The sequence below is a fragment of the Canariomyces notabilis genome (genome assembly GCF_033297395.1).
Source record: "Canariomyces notabilis strain CBS 508.74 unplaced genomic scaffold N656scaffold_30, whole genome shotgun sequence".
Taxonomy (NCBI): Eukaryota; Fungi; Ascomycota; class Sordariomycetes; order Sordariales; family Chaetomiaceae; genus Canariomyces; species Canariomyces notabilis.
The window spans coordinates 39,918-59,890 of NW_027041852.1; the positions used below are offsets into that span (position 1 = coordinate 39,918).

Here is a 19,973-nt window from a genome sequence, read left to right on the forward strand (position 1 = left end):
AATAAAAAGCAAAAAGCCAGAGCCCAGCTACTACTTCAAAAGAGCACGCCAATCCTCTTCAACACCACCTACTCCCCAGCCGCACAAGAACGCCTCGTTGGATGAAGTGACAATGGTATATCCACGCTGCCCCTTGCTTAATGCCCGACCCAACCCGAACCTCAATCTTTTCTCCTCGTCTCCGCGTCATCAACTGCGGTAGTTGAGCTCGCGGCGCTGATGCTCTCCCTGATCTCGCCGCCGTCGTCATTCTTCCCCGCCGCCGCCGCCTTCTTGGCCTCCTGCGCCGTGAACTCCTTGAGCAGCTTCTCGAGGATCTCGTCCTTGGCGCCGTGCTTTTCCGTCACCAGGCTCTTGAGCCACTTGTTCTCCGTCTCGAGCGCCGAGATGCGGCCCTCGAGCATCGTCACCTTCTCCGTCATCTCCTTGGCCGACCGCTCGAGCGCCTGCTCACGCTGCTTCTTCTTGATGCGGAACCGGGCGCTGGCGGCCGTGTTGCGCTTCCGCTTGTCCTCCTCGGCCGCCAGCCGCGCTTGCTCGTCGATGCTCAGCACACGGCCGCTGAGCGGGCTAAGTTGCTGCTCAGCCTTGCGCTTCTCACCCGCTGCTCCTGCTGCTGCTGCTGCTGTCCGCGGGGGGACGGCCGCGGACGATACATACCCTGGCTGATGATGGTGAGGCGGGACCGGCGGATAGGCGGCCATCTGAGGCCCCGGCTGGATGGGCGGCAGATTCCCTAGGGCATCTGGAAAGGCGGGGACGGTCGGCGAGGTGTAAGTGCTGAAATCCCCGAAATTGAAGTCGCCTGGAGACATTGTGCCATGGTCAGCCGTCGGACGGGCAATATCGGGGGCATCTACGCAAAGCCAAGAGAAGAGAATCCAACGGGCGGCGCCGCCGGCGGGAAAGGCGGAGTCCGGGGATATTGAGCCACAGTTAGGCGGTCCATTGTTGATGGCCCATCGTCGATGGTGCAATCGCCCCGAAGTCACGGGAAATGGCACCATCACCGGCAGGGGCCGTCATTTGTCAGCGCCATTTAGGCGGGCCCAGGACTTCCTGCTTCCAGGTGTATGCATGAGAGGGAGGACCGCTTCCAATCACGGCGCTCCCCAGAACATTGGGTGGGGTACATGATGAGCAAAGTAGGGTGCGAACGTTTTCCCCAATTCGCGATAAGGGAAAGGCATCTCTTTGGTCCACAGCCGCCCTCCATCCATTGTAGGTAATGATGTTCTGAATGCTGATCTCATGGTTTTTGCTGCCGTGCCGCCACCACGCACCCGCATCGCAGAATACCGGATGCAATATGCGGGGCCGCGCAACTTTGCCGGTGACCAAGAAGGGGTCCGTCGGTGGGAAAATGACAGAAGGGAACAGCAGAATTGGAGAGAGATGAAGAGCAGCGGACAGGAAAACAGAAAAAAAGACTAACCAGAGATGAAATCAAAGTCGGTCGAAAAGTCCCCAATGATAGGATCAGTTGTTGTAACATCTGAAGCAACCGGTTGTGTTGTCTCAGGCTTTACGGGAGGCGCCTGCAAGTCCGTATTTTGGCCCGTCTCAAAGTCGAAGAACTGAGTATTTGTGAATAGCGCGAGTTCCTTGTGAAGGTCTTCGTCGGTGATGAAAGTCTCCTCCACGGCGGGCTCCTGGACCTTGAGGTCGCGCAGGTACTGGGAGACATTGACTCCCCTGCGGCTGTTGTACGACATGGTTGTCTCGTATGTATGCAGATCCGCAGAATCCGACAGGAATAAGTAACACTAGTGACTTGGGACCGTCGGCCTCGCGCTGCCTCTTTCACAAAGCTGGCGCTGTCGATTGAGGGTCTCCAAGAGTCGACAGTTGAGATTTGGGCGAGCGAATATGAGATGATCCCCCTTTTGGCGACGTCGCTGTTGTGCTGAGAAAGGCGCAGGAACAAAGGCTGCTGAGCGGGGGTACCAGGGCTTAACTCGGCATTCAGATCGGGTCCGGGTTTTTCCAATGGATGGACCCGGGCGGCGAGTCAGAGTCTGGACGGCTGGGGGAGAGAGCGCCAAAACACCTGATGCCGGCTCTTTGGGTGCAAAACTGCTGTTGGCGATGGTTTCAGGGAAATTGGTAAGCCGTGAGTTGCAAGGGGCTAGGTTGAGGTTATGAATAGTTCAAATCAAAGTCAGTCCTCGGAAGAAGGTGAGGTGTGGTATGGTCCCAGACGAAAGATCAATTAGTCAGACACGCTGGATCCGATGCGGGCGCACAAAGGTTGCCCCTCACTCCTGTCGAGCCTGTGATTCCCGTCCAATCGAAAGTGGGACAGGCCCGCTCAATTGCTCAAAGCATTGTCACCACCACGTTGTTTTAGCAATTGACAGCGAGATTTCAACCCTCAAAAGTCGTGGGCCAGCCACAGTTCTACGGCTTCGTTCCTTGGCGAAGCATGTGCGAAACCTCAATTATCTTAGAGAGCTTTGTCTCTTCGAACGCCATGCGGGGTCTTGATAGATCGTCTCGGCTGGTCATTTTTGCACATTATCGATTCCAGGGCTCGGCCGAAGAGTGGGTCAGGGTTCACCTGGCTGAGGTGTTTGTACTCCGTAATCCGGTACTCCATATGCGGGATGAGGAAGGAAAGGTAACGTTATTATGAATTGAGAAGTGGTACTAGTATGTGTACGATCTCCATGATTCCGGAGTAAGAAGGCTCTGGCTTCTCGTGCTCGGAACTTCCAGGAAAGGAATGACGACTGGAGTCGCGGCCGCCGAACTCGGCACACGAACACGAAACGTTTTCGTTCCTGACCGTGTCACCGTAGTAGAACCTCACCTCACGCGATTCCATTACGCTTGACAGGGCCATCTACCAGCGACTGCGGGCTATTCAGTAATGGCATTTCATAAAGCAGCCAGCTCAATGCTCACGTCAATGTCCATGGGGTTTCAGGACGCCTTTCATGAGAATCATGAGGCGGGGCACCACCCTGATGTGAGTTCTTTGCTTGGCGTGGGGGAGGATATTACAGCCTTCAGCACGTGCGAGATAGCCCGAGTACATAACGTACTAGCAACTACGGGGTCGCTGGAAACATCGCCAGCCGTAGAGTAAATTCAGCATACCAACTCGTGGGCCCTTACCCGTTGGCTCGTCGACCTTGTAAACCAGTGCTGAGCCAACGGGTAGCTTGACATGAGGGAATGGAGTTCTGGAAACTCGGCTATGCTTCGTGGATTATTAAATCTAGGGAAACTACCTGACTACTTAGTCCAGTACATATATACGAAGTAGTTCCATGCTAACAAGTAACAACCGCCTCACTTCAGGGAAGAATTGGACTGTTGGAGTTTCCTTCTTTACACAGCGAAGTTGTGGCTAATACATGCGGATTGAAGCTGAGTTGACGTGAAGCTCTTAGCTCAATATCTCACAGATCATCCACGCGATTTGCTGCCTTTTCTTGATGGTGATCTTGTTTGAACCTACGGAGTACAGTACAGTATGATCGCTGATCTAAGCACGGACTCACGGGTTCGGGTTACGCGCAGTCAGTTAACCTTCAGCCCTAACCCAGCGCTGTATTCCATTTCTCTGCTGCGGTTGGCTGATTGGGCATTCATCCGCAGACCCCGGTAAGCTATATGCATACTGTGGCGCGAAACACGAAACAACTTCAGATGTGGCTGAGCGCCTGGTAAAATACACCTACAATACACATACGGCGCATACGCTTAAGCAGCAAAGGGACTAAGGGAGAGAAACAGTTGTAAGTGATTTGGCATCATCGAGAGGGAAGCCAGGTCGGGTTCATCCACCTTTTTTAAACTTATATACTTTGTATTGTAGTATGCCTTGATGAGAACAATGGCGCGTATCTCAGTGCCCACGACGGCGTCCCTGCCATCATCATTACGCGTCGACCCTAAACTCCCTGCAGTTTATAAGATTCTCAAGCGCCTGTCGCGTTCATCTCTGCTCTCAGTTGCACTTGACTGGCTAGACGAAAACAATCTGCCTCTGGCACAACCCTATCTCCGGCAAAGAAATTATGGCGACGGCGAGGATGATGATGATGATGATGATGACGACGAGGAAGAAGCCGACGACTTCTACCCGCCGGCGCGATCCCCCGAAGCGCTCAGGGAAGTCTACACCGACCTGCAAACGCGCAAGGGATCCAAGCGAGAAGTCCTCGACCGCATTCTCGAAGGCGACTGGCGGCATGGATTGAGCCTCTACCAACTTGCCATGGCCGACCTGCAGTACCTGTACGACCACCCAACCTCACAGAAATGGTCCGCCTACCGCATCGCGCCACTCAAACCTCCCGCCACCGGCGATCCGGAGGACGACGAGGAAGCGGCCCCGCAGCCCGAGGTGGACAAGGAGTCGCTCACCATCCCGCGCTTCCACCCTTCAACCTTCCTCCGGGCCCTGCAAGCCCAGGTCCTGCCCGACGTCAAAGCTCACTACACCTTTGACGCGCACCGGAGTTTGCCGCTGCTCCTCCTGCGCATCTTCATCGTCGATTCACCCTACAACACCGCTCTGGGCCTCTCCTCCTCCTCTTATCAACCCGGCACCACAGGAACAACAACAACCACCAGCTTTGACTCCGCCCGAACGGTGTACCTCGCCTTCCCCGACGCCTCGCCCTACGTGTACATCTCCAAGCCCCAGCAGAGCATCCTCACCAGTACCACCAGCACCAACCCCACTGGCCAGCAAAGCGCAGGAGGAGGCGGAGGTGTGGGTGTGGGTGTGGGTGGGGGCGAAGCAAAGTCCCTCCGGAACCTGATCGTCGAGGGTGTGCCCAAGGCGCTGTCCAACCCGCGCCAGCGCCAGCGGTACACGCTGCTGGGCACCAACCTCGCGACGCGGAATCTGGCTGAGCTGGTTGCGCGAAGGGGAGCCGGGAGGACGAATGCTGCCGGGGGTGGGTGGGGGTGGTATGCTGATGAAGGGGGCGGCAAAAATAAAGTTCGGGAGTCGCCTCTCGACTTGGTTATTCTCCCGAAGCTGTTTTCCCCGGCTGCTGCTGAATCATCATCCGATCGGGAGGAGCAGGAGGAGGCGAAAGAAGTAGAAGTAGAAGAGGGTGGGCATGCTGGGAAGGTTGGGAAAGGGGTCGGAACTGGAACGGGAATGGGGAAGAGGGGAGGGGCTCTGCTGGCCGGGATAGAAAGGAAGGAAGACAGGGCTGCTAAGCGGGCTAGAATGCTCGCGACGGCACGGTTTGGGGATTCTGCGCGGGTTGGGGACGGGTTGGGCGTTGAGAGGGTCGATGTTGTCATTGAGGACCCGTTCCCCGAGGTGAAGGGGTTAGGGGAAGACGGGGAAGATGTTGAACAGACAAGTGGTGATCTCAGGGCTGGTGCTACGGGTGGTGGTAAGAGAAACCATGTGGAGGTGAATCTGCGGAGGGCGGTAGGGGAGGACGAGGGCGACGAGGAGCAAGGGCAGTTGTGGCGGCCGTATGTCAGGCTGACGTTCCACGGACCCCACGTCTTCGGGGGAATCAGGCAGCTTGTGGAGTGTGACATTATTGATGGCGAGCGGATGCCCGGGTGGATGACCGGGGAGGAAGGCGTGACAATAGGCGCCGTCAGCAACGGGAGGATACGGGGGCATAATGGGTCTGGAGTGTAATGGCCTTCATCTGGGAGTCTCGGGGCGCTTCGTGCCTCGTAGAAACGCATCTACAGGCGTGACTGTCGACTTGTTCATCCATCTTACACAATTCGATGGGGTGTTTTCTTCCAGTAGGCTCCGGCGTCTCCAACCAAACAGTCTCTCAACGCTGCTTAACACATGGCACTTGCGTAGACGAGTGGTAGCACTACTAATAAGAAGTAGTTTGTACATCTTGCTGTCGATTGCTTTCTAAATGTAGCCTATTGCTTTGTAGCTAGCTAAGATGGTAATTCTCATGGATCGAAGAGGGGTTATTGTGGACAATTATCATGGCATGCGATGACCCATACAGATTATCGAACGGAGGTGCTGGTGACAGTGTGGTAGGCGGTGGGTAATGTGGGGATATATAGGGAAGTTTTTGGTTTCAGGTCGTCAACAGGAGCCGGTACGTCATTGAACCATTTCAATGGCGATTTGGCGTAGCGGTTCCAGCGTGGGCGTAGAGAAAATACCTGGACGACCTCTGGTCGACGAATGTTGCTGTCCCAGACTGCTGTGTAGGCTCGCACGCCTGCCTCTCTTTTTGGGGTCCGATTCCTGGATCAACCACTTTTTTTTTTGCTGTAGCTCTCGTTCCGGCCAGATCCTATGCACAAAAGCCGGTGAAGGCTGCGGAATATCGGCATTTCCAGGTGGAGGATTCCCTCCCAGCCTAAGATACACGACGGCCGTACCTACCAAATATTTGCCTTCAGTATTTCCTGATGCTCGTGGCCGGAAGAGAAAGATCACCACCAAGATGCTTGCTCAGATGGAACGGCTTACTGACAACAATGGGTTCCATGGCCTAACTGTTCCATGGGAGGCACTACCCGCCGCTGCAGGACTGGATATAGAAGTCTCTGCCGATACAGTCCGCTCTGGGCCCATGCCCGACCGAAATGCCCTCTGGCCGCCGTCGTCGTGGTCACTCTCTACGAGTTTTGCGTTGAGAGAGGCAATCGTGAGACTCGAAGCATTGCCTGCCTATGTCTCTAAGCGGGAATGAACTGCGCTATGCTGATCTATGAGTCTAGCCCAAACACCTTGACCGTGTTCTCCCATGCCGCCTCACACACTTCCTCGACGGAAACACCCTTGATACCGGCCACGATTCTCGCTACCCGCTCAATAGTGCACGGCTCGTTGCGGCCCTTGACCATGGCCCCTTCCTCCCATTTCTCCTTCTTTACCACCTTATACCGGTCAGGGACCTCGGGTTCCTTTTTCTGGCCCTTCTTCTTCCCTTGCTGCTGCTGCTGCTTCGGCTTCTCTGGCTCATCCACCGTCTCGGCCGCCGCAGCCTTGGCCTTAGCCTCAAACTCCACAAGATACTTCCACCCCTCATGGCTAGGCCTGACCTCGCACCACGGGCCATCCGTCTCAAGCATCAGCCGGGAGAGCTCAATCTCCTTGACCACAACGCAGTTCTCGGCCGTCTTGAAGCTGCACCCATTGACACCAATGTAGAGACCCAGCTCCATAAGCTCGCGCATCTCTTCCACGGTGCCGGTAAAGCTGTGAACGACACCACCCTTCTCAAGCCTCTCAAGGCGTTCGCCAAAGGCTTCTTTCAGCAGCCGCACAAAGTCGGCGTGCGCGGCGCGCGAGTGGAGGAAGAGAGGGAGCTGGGGCTTCAGCGAGGCGGCGAGGGCCAGCTGCACCGCGAAGGAGTGCAGCTGGACTTCTTTGGAGGCGTAGTGCAGACGGTCGTAGTCGAGGCCGAACTCGCCGAAGGCCACGAGTTCGGGTGAAGAGGAAGACGAAGATCGGGCTTTGGCGATGAGGTCGGTTAAGTCGGCGATGATTTGGTCGCTCCTGACGAGGTCGACGCCGTCGCCGTCCGGGATGGGCTTGGAGGGGTCTGGATCGCAGGCCGGCGTGTGCTCGTCGCCATCCTCCCCTTCGCTCTGGCTCTCGTCGTGATGCTTATGGTGGGATGGGCTGAAGATGGAACTGCTGCATGGATGGATCCCTGCAGTAGCGAAGACGGTGCCCGCTGTTGTTTGAAGTCGTGGATGGTGAGCGTTCGGAAGCCGAGGGTGGGCTGTCGCGGATGGGGTTTTGTTCGGAACTTACGGAACTCCTTGGCGAGTTTGAGGGCATCTCGTGAGCTCTTGAAGGATGATCCCGTCACGATGAGTTTTGTGCAGCCGACCTCGACAGCTCTCCCCACCACTGCCTTCAGGTCGTCGGGATGTCTTGATTTGCCATGGTAGCGGCCCCTGAAAATGGGGTCTGCCAAGTTGATGCCGATCTGGTGAGAATGGAATAAGCCACTGGCACTTGATGAGTAAGACAAGGTCTTGGAAAACTCACATCGATATATCTCGGCGTGTAATTTGTGAGCTCAGGTGTCGCAGGTCCTGTTGCGACCGCTCCGTTCGGTTGGTCCAACTCCGGCTGGGCCATTCTCGTTCTCGCCAAAGTGGAACAAGGCACGCTGCCTACGATCGAGGTTCTGCTAAGTCGAATCCCTGCAATTCGCGGAATTGAGTGTAGTGGGCTCAATCTCATACTGCGGCAGTCAGTGGAGATTCCAGGTGCTTATAAATATCCGCTTCGGGTTATCATAAGCAAAGAACGGTGGTTGACTCAGAGTTGTTCATACAATAGTCCACAATGGGTATTATTGTGTCGTATTGTAGAGAGGATGATTACAATACAAGTGCTGGTAATCAAAGTCTAGCGATGATTGAACTGCCAACTCAATGCTATCCAACTACTTTGGCATTGTCTGTGGCAGTGAATGAGATGCCATCAAAAATAGGGAACCGGAAATGAAAGACCGCAAAACAGTTACCTCAGTCTCTTCAACTCAGGAATGGCTCAGGAAACTCCTTGTAGATGCGCTGTTACTGCCTTCACTTTGGAAATGCAAATTTCCAGGCTGCAACTGTGCCTCAGCTGGCGAGTGGGGCAATGACCGCATCTTGGCCCGGCCTGTTTGTATAATAGGCGGGGCCGCGTCGACGCGCCAAATTTCTAGCGGCACGCGTCGGACGCGGTCCACACAACCCCACGGCTTAAAAGAGTGAAGGGAGAAAGCAGCGCGCCTACTTCCTCCTCCTCCCTCCTGCATCTTCTACCCAACAAAGCAAGACAAGACAAATCCTTCAAGGGACATACAAACCGTCACACTGCTTCCTCTTACATATTTATCCATCAAATAGAGAGTCCTTCAACGGGTGGGGACAAACTCCCTGCCTTCCGCCACCGACCACTTCATTGAAAGGTCGGCCGTCTTCATTGTCTTGTTGTCTAGTCTACCACAACCGGCGTCATGTACGTCAAGAAGCGCGGTATGTATACGCCAGATTGTGACGCTGCAATCATTCGAAGCTAATATCGCTCAGATGGGCGCCAGGAACGCGTCCAGTTCGACAAGATCACAGCACGCGTCTCGCGTCTGTGCTATGGTCTTGATATGGACCATGTCGACCCGGTGGCCATCACACAGAAGGTCATCTCTGGTGTCTATGGCGGCGTGACTACCGCTCAGCTCGACGATCTGGTAAGCATCAGTCAAGAAACTGCTACGCTCGTTTCCTGCCTCGCTTCCACATGTATCAGTAGGCTAACCAAGACTCCTCTACTAGGCCGCCGAGACTGCCGCTTACATGACCGTTACACACCCCGACTACGCCATTCTTGCTGCCCGTATTGCCGTCTCCAATCTCCACAAACAGACAAAGAAGCAATGGTCGGCCGTCGTCAGCGACCTCTATAACTATGTCAACCCCAAGAACGGGAAGCCGTCCCCCATGATCGCCAAAGAGACGTACGAGTGTGTCATGCGGCACAGGGAAGAATTCGACTCAGCCATTGTCTACGACAGGGACTTCAACTATCAGTACTTTGGCTTCAAAACCTTGGAACGGTCCTACCTCCTGAAGCTCGATGGCAAGATTGTTGAACGCCCGCAGCACATGATCATGCGGGTTGCTGTCGGCATCTGGGGAGACAATGTCGAGCGTGTCATCGAGACATACAACCTCATGTCAAATAAACTCTTCACACACGCTTCTCCAACACTCTTCAATGCCGGAACACCCCAGGCTCAGTTGTCGTCGTGCTTCCTGGTCGATATGAAGGATGACAGCATCGAAGGCATCTACGACACCCTCAAGACTTGCGCCATGATCTCCAAGATGGCAGGCGGCATTGGCTTGAATATCCATCGCATCCGTGCCACCGGCTCCTATATTGCCGGCACCAACGGCACCTCCAACGGTATCATCCCCATGCTCCGCGTTTTCAACAACACTGCCCGCTATGTTGACCAGGGCGGCAACAAGCGGCCTGGCGCCTTTGCCATCTATCTCGAGCCTTGGCATGCCGATGTCTTTGAGTTCCTCGACCTCCGCAAGAACCATGGAAAGGAGGAAGTCCGTGCTCGTGATCTCTTCCTTGCTCTGTGGATTCCGGATCTCTTCATGAAGCGTGTTGAGAAGAACGGCGAGTGGACCCTCATGTGCCCCAACGAGTGCCCCGGCCTTGCCGATTGTTACGGCGAGGAGTTTGAGGCTCTGTACGAAAAGTACGAAAGGGAAGGCCGTGGTCGCAAGACGGTCAAGGCTCAGAAGCTATGGTATGCCATTCTCGAGGCCCAGACCGAGACGGGCAACCCCTTCATGCTGTACAAGGATCACTGCAACCGGAAGAGCAACCAGAAGAACCTGGGCACCATTCGCAGTTCCAACCTCTGCACCGAAATTATCGAGTACTCTGCTCCTGATGAGGTTGCTGTCTGCAACCTGGCTTCTATCGCGCTTCCAGCGTTTGTCGACTATAACGAGGGTGTTTATGACTTCAAGAAGCTCCATGAAGTCACCCAGGTTGTCGTCCGCAACCTGAACAGGATCATTGACGTGAACCACTACCCAGTCAAGGAGGCTTACAACAGCAACATGCGCCATCGTCCCATTGGAGTCGGTGTGCAGGGTCTTGCGGATGCCTTCTTGGCCCTTCGCATGCCATTCGAGTCTCCCGAAGCGCGTGAGCTCAACAAACAGATTTTTGAGACCATCTACCATGCCGCCTTGACCGCTTCGTGCGAGCTGGCCAAGGAGCAAGGCCCGTACTCGACGTATGAAGGATCTCCTGTGTCCCAGGGCATCCTCCAGTACGATATGTGGAACGTCAAGCCATCCGACCTGTGGGATTGGGATTCTCTCAAGGCCAAGATCAAGGAGCATGGTGTACGCAACAGCTTGCTGCTCGCACCCATGCCGACCGCCTCCACCTCCCAGATCTTGGGCAACAACGAGTGCTTCGAGCCCTACACGTCCAACATCTACCAGCGGCGTGTGCTTGCCGGCGAGTTCCAAGTCGTCAATCCCTGGCTGCTCAAGGACCTCGTCGACATGGGCCTCTGGTCTGACAACATGAAGAACCGCATCATTGCCGAGGGCGGTTCAATTCAAAACATCCCCAACATCCCTGCTGATATCAAGGCACTCTACAAGACAGTCTGGGAGATTTCACAACGCACCGTTGTCCAGATGGCTGCTGACCGGGGTGCCTTCATCGATCAGTCCCAGTCGCTCAACATTCACATGCGTGAGCCGACCATGGGCAAGATCACCAGCATGCACTTCACCGGCTGGAAGCTGGGTCTGAAGACGGGCATGTACTACCTCCGCACACAGGCTGCGGCCCAGCCGATCCAATTTACCGTAGACCAAGAAGCCCTCCGCGTCCAAGACAGCGCCGTCAGCAAGGCGCATTCTGGGTTGAAGAAGCGCTCGCCCCCTTCAGGGAGCTACATGTCGTCCCCCAGGGCGGTTCCCATGCCCATGGCATTTGTTAACAAGGAGAGCTCGCCGAACAGCCTGAGCAACGGGATCCCAACTCCCAGCACCACCCCTCCTCCGATCAAGACTCCTGCGGCAGCCGAGGTTAAGTCTCGCCCGCTTCCCTCGCCGTCTAAGCCGCCGGCGTTCAAGGCCGATGTCGACGAGGGTGATAGCCCCAAGTCACTGCCTACTGAGCCAATTGACAAGCCCAAGCTTGAGGAGATTGGCTCGCCGGCGCTCGATGCGAAGAAGGAGGGACAGACCGAGGACAAGGAGGAAGAGAGTAAGGAACGCGAACTCGATATTTATTCAGAGGCGGTGCTTGCCTGTAAGTCTTTCTCCGTGATGCCTGCCAATGATGTGTCTTGTACCAGGAAAATATACTGACACTCGGTTATACAGGCAGCATTGAGAATCCCGAGGCATGTGTCATGTGCAGCGGTTGATTCACGTCACTGTGGGAGACGCAGCGTCTTGCAAAGTGTTATGACGGGAGACGATGGCTGAAATGATTGGCATGGGATTAATACCTGGGCATGTTTTCTGTTTGTTTTTGTTTTTTTATCATGGGTTATACTGGTACATGCGGGCAGCCGTGCTCTGGTAGGATGCCTGCAAAGTGTAAATGCTTGTTTTTCCCTTTCCTTGAGGCGGAGTTGGATCATGAGCTTGTTTGTTTGCCTTTCACACTGTCGACTGTGTCGCGAATTCCTTGCTGAAATGTATTATATACAGGCGGAGAGCTTGCCCTCTGCAGTTGTCTTGCTAGAGTCTGGGTAGTGTATGCTGCTTGTCTTCTGATGCTTAGGTTAGTGCGCTGAGGGTTCAGTCCACTATCACTCGGTCGTCCTAGCTGCAATGAAGTAACTCATTTGTTCACTAACGAAAGAAAGTCGAGCCCCGTCCTTGCTGGATGCAGCGTCCGTTTTGCTTAATACTGTGTTATACGTGTGCTTGATGCTGTCGCACATGCTTGCAGATCCAAGGTGAGTCTAGTTCTTTCATCTGTCGTGTATTGTACGAATGGCAACATGGGATGGCAACACGATTGCGTCATTTACTCTACCCTGCATTGAGGAACTGTTTTTGCCTGCCAAAAATTACCCGACCTACAGTAGGCGTGTCTTACCTGAAGAGACTCGCTGAACCGACACTGCTATGGAAATTCTTCCTGTCTGAGAATTTGAAGATATGGTCTCTTTGACTGTGAATCGGTCGGAGTGGTGGTGATGTGGGTGGCTTTAAGAGTTGAAAGCATGCTGGCATGAATGGATGATCGGCGGCATGGGCCCCCGGCTGCCGGCATGCCAAGCCCAGTTTGACAATGACTGATAGGGCAACCGATGTGGGGCGACGGGAAAAGCCGATCAACTCAGACCTCACCTTTGGGCACTGCCTGATGGCACCTGGAGATCGTGAGAAAGTAACGAGGAGCAAAGGGGAGAAGTACAGCTTCTTTAGTCTTCTCTTGGCTGCAATTTACAATCGCGATCCAATACTTCCATGCTTCCTATCTGTGTTGTTTTCAAGAGATGTGTAAGACCATTCAAAGTCCATCAACAAGTTATCCGTAACGCGTCATCGATTCGAACTCGGCCTTGGTTGCGGCTCGGGAAGCCATCTTGGAACCCCTGTCCGCAACACAAGCCACTTCGGCCTTTGGGGCCAATAAGCAGCCGCCAGCTCCCCAAGACGGGAACCCCTCTGGAATTCTTGTCAAACCACAAGATCCGGAAGAAAGATGAGCAAGGGAACGTCCCCTCCGGTCTGCGAACCCTCGTTCACGTTCGGCTCGATCTCTTGTGATGGTAACTTCCAGATTGCTGTGTTCGTGCCGGGACCCTGCCCTGACAGTCACCCTAGCAAATAAATGTTGGCCCTACCAACTGTTGACTTGGACTTTGTATGAAGACATTAGATGAACGTGCATGTCAACATCAACATTTCCAGCAGCCCCGCCAGAATAACGCTACTGACAAGAAATTGCAGTGATGAGCGAACGCTGTCGATTCCGGTTTAGCTGGCCAGGACTCCCTTCATGTCAGTGTCACTGCATCAATAGCAGGATGCTTCAGACTGCAAACGCCCGTCTGCGGGCCTAGTGATGTGGCAGGTGGGAGCTCCAATCCTTGTCCTACCTAGCCTAGTACCAGTTGCAGGGACGGGACGAAGCAGTGTCGCCGCAATTGGATTCCCCACGAGGTAGGTTCTGATTTTGCCTATGTGCTTGCTTGCTCTCTTTCTGATGAGTGGTTCCTATCTGTACACAAACGTCGTCATCGCTGACATCAAAAGAAGCTCACAGCAGCTTCGTAAAGAAATATTATCATCTTAGAACTCAGAGAATAATGGTACACATTTGTGGGATTTATGTTTTCTTGCTGAATAAGAATCCCAAGTGCTAAGAGGTTTGCATTGGTGCGTGCACGAACCATATCGAGCTTTCCCCTTCGTACTTTCCATTCAGGAGTTTAAGTTCAACACCCATTTCCTTGGTATTTTCATCCGAACGTGGAACAAGGGTTTGTTCTCCCTCTCGCAAGTAATTCCAAGTGGCTGCCCTTAAGGCATTGTACTTTCCTACTTTGACTCGGTGCCCCTCTTTCGCGTTCCCTTGTTTTCCTCTTCCTACTTCTTACAAAGCTAGATTCCACAGATCGCAACGTTTCGCAGCCACAAATTGCGTAATTTGAAGCAAGCAAACCTTCACAACACCTTACATCCTTCGAAAACCACTATCGCTTCGTCACTCTCGATCGATCGAGCGATTCCTAAGGTATTTTCCACTCCCAATCTTCGTCGAAAGCTTCCCTCTCGAAAATTTACCCCGCGAAACCTCCCCTCGCAAAACCTCTCCTCGCGAACCTTCCTTTCGTAACCTTTTCCCTTTCGAAACCTTGCCTTTCAGAAAACTTCCCGTCGAAAACCTTCCCTTCGAAAACCTCCTTCGTAAGAACACAATAACATCGTACATCAGTGCGGCTTTTGCGCTCTCGCTTACCTGTTAGTTTTCGCTCTAGACCATTCATTTCGAATCGCGACTCTCACCACTTCGAAAATGAAGATGTTCTTCGCGACCATCCTCGGCCTTCTCGGCGCGGTCCTTGTGGCCGCCCAGGAGTTCCCCGCGAACATGCCCGACTGCGGTGTAAGTGACGATTTATCTCCTCTTTCTTGTTTTTAAATCGCGTCATTCGCCGTGGTTCAATCCTCCCGTGAAGCAGACCATTCTAACCCGCATAAACGCGTGTAGAGAGTTTGTGGCACCGCCATGCTCAACAAGGGCGCCGAGCTTGGCTGCCCGGATGGAAATATTGCTTGCCTGTGCCGCAATGTCAACTTCGGATACGGCATTCACGACTGCTCCATCTCGGTCTGCGCTGGCAACATCGAGCAGGCCAACATCGCGATTGCCTGGGGCAACGACCTGTGCCTCGCCAATGGCGTCACCGCTAACATTTCGACCTTCACTCCTACCCCGACCGTAAGTATTACACCCAACACCTGAGCACAAGTCGTTGATAATCATGTACATAGGGCGATGCTACTGTCACGGCCACCGTCTCTGAGGTCACTGCCACCGTGACCAGCGACACCTCCACCTTTGAGACGACCTTCATGACCACCGTGTCAAGCCCTTCGGTCGTGACCAGCACCGACACTGCCGTCAACACCAGTGTTTCGCCCACGACCACCGTGACCGCGGAGACCACCGTCGGAACCACCTCGGCTGCTCCCACTGAGTCGCCCGCGGAGGAGACTTCGCAGCCTCAGGACACGGCCACCACTTCGACCAGCACCGCCATGGTATGTGTTCTCTTTCCTGCTAAGTCAATTGTGTCCCTGTCTTGAATGCTGACAATCCTGTACAGGGCGCTCAGGCTACAGTTGGCCCGGCTCTGGGCTTCCTGGCCGCCGCTGGCATTGCGGTTGCGATGCTCTAAAACCAAGATACGTCGCCGCCGCTAATATCGGCGAATATCTCTCCCTGGCCATTTGCGTTTTTTTTCGGTGCTTTCTTTAGAATTGGAGCGACTGCCATCGGTGGCGGATCTTAATGAGTTATGGAGCATGATCAAGGATGGGAAGCCGGGGTTTCTTTTTCCTTTGTTTCTGCTTTGATATCCCATTGATTTTCCTTGCCTGGCGTTGGTCAGTCAGTACTCATACATAGGCCATGGGAGGCTTTTCCAGACAAGGAGTGATACCCGGCGTAGGAGGGGAGGTGGGCCAAGTTATCGTCGTTGCGTTCTGGGAATCTGGATGGACACAGCGAGCGAGGGACCCCCGACTGCTAATTAGATAACTGAAGCTGGGAGCTACTACCTAGGCATCTGAAACAATACAGAAGAGTTTTCTTTTATTGTTGTCTTTGGTAGGGTGAAGGTGAGAGTGTGATCCGGTTTTACAATGGATGTCTACCGTGGCATGTTGTCTTGAAGGGGAAATTGAGTAGCGTCCTAAGGGATTCGTGAGATGTGAGCGGGCTTGTTGTATGTTTTGTGATGCTTGACAACTAAACGACAAGGTCACGGCTGTGGTGATAATAGCCAGCAGCTTATATCAGTAGCCTCGTCCTTCCAATATGAAGATGTGATCATCCTCATGACATATATGAGATATGACTTGTGAGCTAGATTCCTGGTGATTGTTAATTACAAGTCAGCCTACAATGCGCGTCCTATGACGAGAAGATGGTGGTGGTGATGGTGTGTTTATGGCAAGGAGCACGATTTGAGCAGGACCAGGTGGTTAAGTAAGAGTGGGAAACAAAGCTGGTGTGAGAAGGGGGAAAGGTCCATTTGCTGCTAAAGAGGCCTTCGAAGCTAAAGCTACTGGTATTGAACTTATCGCAATGGCAATGTTATCCATGGTAGAAAGAGACATAGCAACTTGCTTCAACGATGTCCCTGACCCCTTCTTGCGCATCTCTAAGCCGAGTCTAAATGAAATGGATCTTGTCCGAGTTCAGGGGCCCGCTCCATTTCAGGGGGGCAGAGACCACAAGGCAGTAGTACTGTCACGGTCACAACTTGAGGTAAGTATTAAGTAGTCTAAGGAGCACAGATCTATCATACCTATATTCTTCGTACACGAGCTGTCTCCTGGAGCTTTGAAGTAAAGTAAGGTATATGTATGTACAGTACATACTGAACACAATAACGTTCGTATACACAACCTTGTGATCTTCAACTCCTCACTTGTACCTACAGCTTTGTATTGTTTGTAACTACAGTGTTGCTGTGGCTATGGCTATGGAGATGAAAACGATAGTGAAGTGCACGTCGCAGTTTGGGCCGGTCTCGGGGCTTCTCCGATTCTGCTAGCGTTACATACCTAGGTGTCTTTATCTTTGATCTGCCAGTGTGGGAAACCTGTTTTCTGTAAGGACATGCTATCCGAGGCAGGCTGTGTCGTGTGGCTTCGTCGCAAAAAGGATTGCCGCGTCGAGGGTAGCCTCCATACAACCCCTACGGCATACACGTGCAGAGAGTGCCAGAACCAAGGAGTCCATGACCCGTGCCGGATCCCTGCGTAAGTGTAGGTAGCGGATGTGGATGGGCAGTTCGGTTCTACACAAAGACGGGAAGAGGACAATATGGTCGAGGAGAGAAAGACGTATGTCCAGTTGTAAAGTACAACCCTCAGCGGGAAGATCAAGTGCCGCTGCATTCTGTCTGACTTTGTAGCTATGGCTAACTAGAGCGTGCACTTTTAAGCAAAGTGTGGATGGCCCAACTACCTCTGTACAGCCGAATGAATCCCAGGACGGCACGAGCGAGCTGTTTACCATACCTCTCTACCTTTCACAAGTGAAGCTTAACAGTAGACTTGCCGCGCTGAGATCCTTTTGTCTCAGGAGAAGGGGCTCATGCACTCATGGGAGGGATCCAGTTCCCCACACACAGGATGATGATCAATGGTTCAGTAGTGGCAATGGGGGACAGGGCAAGCTTGACCGGGAAAGGTGGCATTGGAATTAAGGGAGCAGCCGCGCTGCGTTGCAGATGCGGGAACGGGAGCGGGATGACCTTGAGCGTGCAGAACATGCAAAATGGAACATTGCGGGGAGGCGGGCCAAGTGGCCGTCTGAAAGGACAAATTTGGGGCAGCTTTCTTTCGTCAATGTGCGTGATGATGCTATGATAAGGGGTCTCAAAGGTGCTGCTCGACGCAGGGATAGATAGGGGATGTCGATCTTGACGGACGGCAGCCGACATGTGGTAAGATTCTTAACTACACGTTGAAGTTACACACACGCTTTTGCAGCAGCACAGCAAGCAAGGCCCTGGCCCCATCTGTCGCGGCGGATCGGACGGCGGGAAAACGCGGGGCGGGCGCCGAGAACAAGACGTAATAACTCCCGGTGCCGAGCCGGATCATCTGTGCCGATGCACGCCGGACTGTCCGCTGCAAGGGGAGAGGACGGCTGGTCAAAGGAACATCTTAGTTGTTTCTTCAAGCCCCCGGGTTGCCGCATACGTAATCCTGCTCCGTGCTATGTCCCGTCCCGGTGCTGTCGCAGGTTACGTGGTCGGGGTAATCTTCGGATGTCAATCACCCCTCCTTCGTCCGCGATAGTGTAGGCATGGAACAGGGAGTTGGTGGTGGCAACTGTCGAAAGTTCCGTGACAAAAGTTGTGGCTTCAGCTGAATCTGACTGCATCTGAGACAAACGACACAGAGCGAGCTGAACCACAGCGGTCTCTTGTAGTTCATATCCGTAGTCCCGTTTTGTCTTCGTCTGGAGCAACATTTGCTTTCTTTGTTTTCCATGTCTCACACTGCAATGGAGAGTCTCCTACTTCGTAGCATGGTGACAGTCATTTGCGCCTACACCGAAGTCAGCGGATAGGACCACAACTAGAAGAAATAGAGCCGGGCTAATGCTGGATGATGCCAAAGTCTCCTGACATTCACATACCAAGCTGGTGTGATCAACCAAATGTTGAGAAAGGCAGTGCGCAAGCCCTGCTGTCATTACCGGGATTGTCTTGTAAAACGAGTCTTGGCCGTTGAAGATCGTCATTGTGACAAGGTTTGGTTGGTGGATTGGATTAGTGTGGAGAAGGGATCGAGACGGGACCCACTGTCTCCGTGCGCTAAACCTGATTCCAGGCCCCGTGCGAAGGCAAGCTTGGGCCGCTCGCTCCTGGGATGGAAACGGCACCATGGAAACCGCGAGGTGGAAACGATGCGATGAACAAGAAGCATTGGAAATGCTGCAGAAGTTACGGATATTCCGTACTGTAATTACTTGGTCCCTTATCGACGATGCTGTAGTTCGTATGGAACAGCAGCCCTATGCTATCAGCTTTACGGAGTATAGCTTCAAAGTTCACCGAGTCTGGTAGCGTCCTGGATCCCGATAAGTCGTGCTTGGGTACCTACCTAGTTTCAACGATCATGACAGGTGATGTAAATTGGAAACAGTCAACTTGAAGATAACGCTAAGTGTGTGATTTTGAGTTACACGGTATACATACAATGGCACAGAGACTAGGGCCGGACGACGTAAGGTGGACGGTGTGAGGTGAAAGGCAGAAGCCTGCTCCGTACTAGGCTAGGCAACGAGACAAAGAACCGTATTCTCGGGAACCCGGGGCTTGGGGGCCATGACGCGCCCTGGCTCGGCCTGGCTGCCTGTACTCGGAGGTGTGTGTGGCGTTTGTTCATCACATCATGATCCAAAGGCCTTAACCATTGACTTATAGCCGAAACGCTCTAGAAAACAGGTTCGCCCGAGTTGTCAGCACGGTTCCCTACCGTCGGGTGCCGGGCGGTCCGGATTGATGAATGGATTCAGTATCTCCATACTCCGTAGACGTCTCTTGCATCAGTTGCGGTGACGAACCGCAAACTGGACTAAGATGGATCTTCAACCGGTGAGCGACGACTGATGGTATTGGCGTCGAGGACATAGCAATGATTCGTCGCAACAGACGTGGCACAGTTGGCCGTTGCGCTCCAGGCTGTTCCATGGTTGAGGTCCGAACTAGGTGGCACTCCGCATAACGCTAAGTATGTGACGAACCAGCATTGAGGATTTATGGTGTAGTAAGCGGAAGAACAACTGCTCCCAGCCCCTTGGCGCCGGTGAAGAGGGAAGCGGCGGGATCAGCTGCAGGACCCTTAGTCCGTGATATGTAGTTTAGGTTCTGGCTTGGCGGAGACGCTCATTCAGAAATGAGGTGAGTGATTGGCCTGCGACATTGCCAGAGAAGTGTCCCAGCTCTTGGATGAGCTGGCTGATCAATAACACGAACATATCGGTGCGGAAGAAATTGTTGTGGTGTGGCTCCTGGTGTCCTGAGCCTTGGCGGGAAACTGGTGGTCAATGCTGCCTCATTTCCCCAGCCTGATCACATGCTCAGGCAGGTGGGCAGGAAGAGAGTTTAACGTTACTCGTCAGGGCTTCATAATCGCCATCTGCCCCACCACTGCGTAGAGGGTCAGGTCCTCTGATTCCATAAAAACTTTTGATTCCTTAAATTTAGTACTTCCAGTTACTAGCGAAT

The 19,973-nt window shown here is 53.5% G+C and overlaps 5 protein-coding genes across 5 annotated transcripts; 3 read left to right on the forward strand and 2 right to left on the reverse strand.

The window, feature by feature from the left end:
• Positions 1–293: 293 nt before the first annotated feature.
• On the reverse strand, positions 294–1,712 carry N656DRAFT_688550 (uncharacterized protein; the record flags this gene model as incomplete). Its single annotated transcript, XM_064810635.1, has 2 exons — positions 294–856; positions 1,436–1,712. Coding segments are annotated over 2 exons (840 nt in total), but the record flags the coding sequence as incomplete, so codon positions are not given.
• Positions 1,713–3,844: 2,132 nt separating this feature from the next.
• N656DRAFT_792327 (CHL4-domain-containing protein) lies at positions 3,845–5,629 on the forward strand (the record flags this gene model as incomplete). The annotated part of the gene is made up of 1 exon (XM_064817067.1): positions 3,845–5,629. The coding sequence occupies one exon, from the start codon at positions 3,845–3,847 to the stop codon at positions 5,627–5,629; it is 1,785 nt and encodes a 594-aa protein (XP_064666200.1).
• An 858-nt stretch (positions 5,630–6,487) lies between these two features.
• N656DRAFT_783853 (endodeoxyribonuclease-like protein) lies at positions 6,488–8,530 on the reverse strand. The gene is made up of 4 exons (XM_064816041.1): positions 8,268–8,530; positions 7,976–8,174; positions 7,736–7,913; positions 6,488–7,655 (listed from the first exon to the last, which is right to left on the reverse strand). Exons 2-4 carry the CDS (start codon positions 8,066–8,068, stop codon positions 6,682–6,684), a joined length of 1,245 nt encoding a protein of 414 aa, XP_064666201.1. The 5' UTR covers positions 8,069–8,174; positions 8,268–8,530; the 3' UTR covers positions 6,488–6,681.
• Positions 8,531–8,657: 127 nt separating this feature from the next.
• On the forward strand, positions 8,658–12,342 carry N656DRAFT_783855 (uncharacterized protein). Its single transcript, XM_064816042.1, has 4 exons — positions 8,658–8,958; positions 9,013–9,170; positions 9,256–11,782; positions 11,857–12,342. The coding sequence occupies exons 1-4, from the start codon at positions 8,940–8,942 to the stop codon at positions 11,898–11,900; spliced, it is 2,748 nt and encodes a 915-aa protein (XP_064666202.1). The 5' UTR covers positions 8,658–8,939; the 3' UTR covers positions 11,901–12,342.
• Positions 12,343–14,512: 2,170 nt separating this feature from the next.
• On the forward strand, positions 14,513–15,398 carry N656DRAFT_771592 (uncharacterized protein; the record flags this gene model as incomplete). Its single annotated transcript, XM_064813872.1, has 4 exons — positions 14,513–14,602; positions 14,708–14,938; positions 14,992–15,261; positions 15,327–15,398. The coding sequence occupies 4 exons, from the start codon at positions 14,513–14,515 to the stop codon at positions 15,396–15,398; spliced, it is 663 nt and encodes a 220-aa protein (XP_064666203.1).
• Between the last annotated feature and the right edge of the window lie 4,575 nt (positions 15,399–19,973).

Bases quoted from the DNA above. Each gene is read 5' to 3' on its own strand.
- N656DRAFT_783853 (XM_064816041.1), bottom strand. From the start codon at position 8,068: ATGGCCCAGCCGGAGTTGGACCAACCGAACGGAGCGGTCGCAACAGGA. The intron at 7,914-7,975 runs GTGAGTTTTCCA...CATTCTCACCAG, and splicing joins ACACGCCGAGATATATCGAT to ATCGGCATCAACTTGGCAGA. The intron at 7,656-7,735 runs GTAAGTTCCGAA...TTCAAACAACAG, and splicing joins CAAACTCGCCAAGGAGTTCC to CGGGCACCGTCTTCGCTACT.
- N656DRAFT_783855 (XM_064816042.1), top strand. The intron at 9,171-9,255 runs GTAAGCATCAGT...CTCCTCTACTAG, and splicing joins CCGCTCAGCTCGACGATCTG to GCCGCCGAGACTGCCGCTTA. The intron at 11,783-11,856 runs GTAAGTCTTTCT...TCGGTTATACAG, and splicing joins TTCAGAGGCGGTGCTTGCCT to GCAGCATTGAGAATCCCGAG.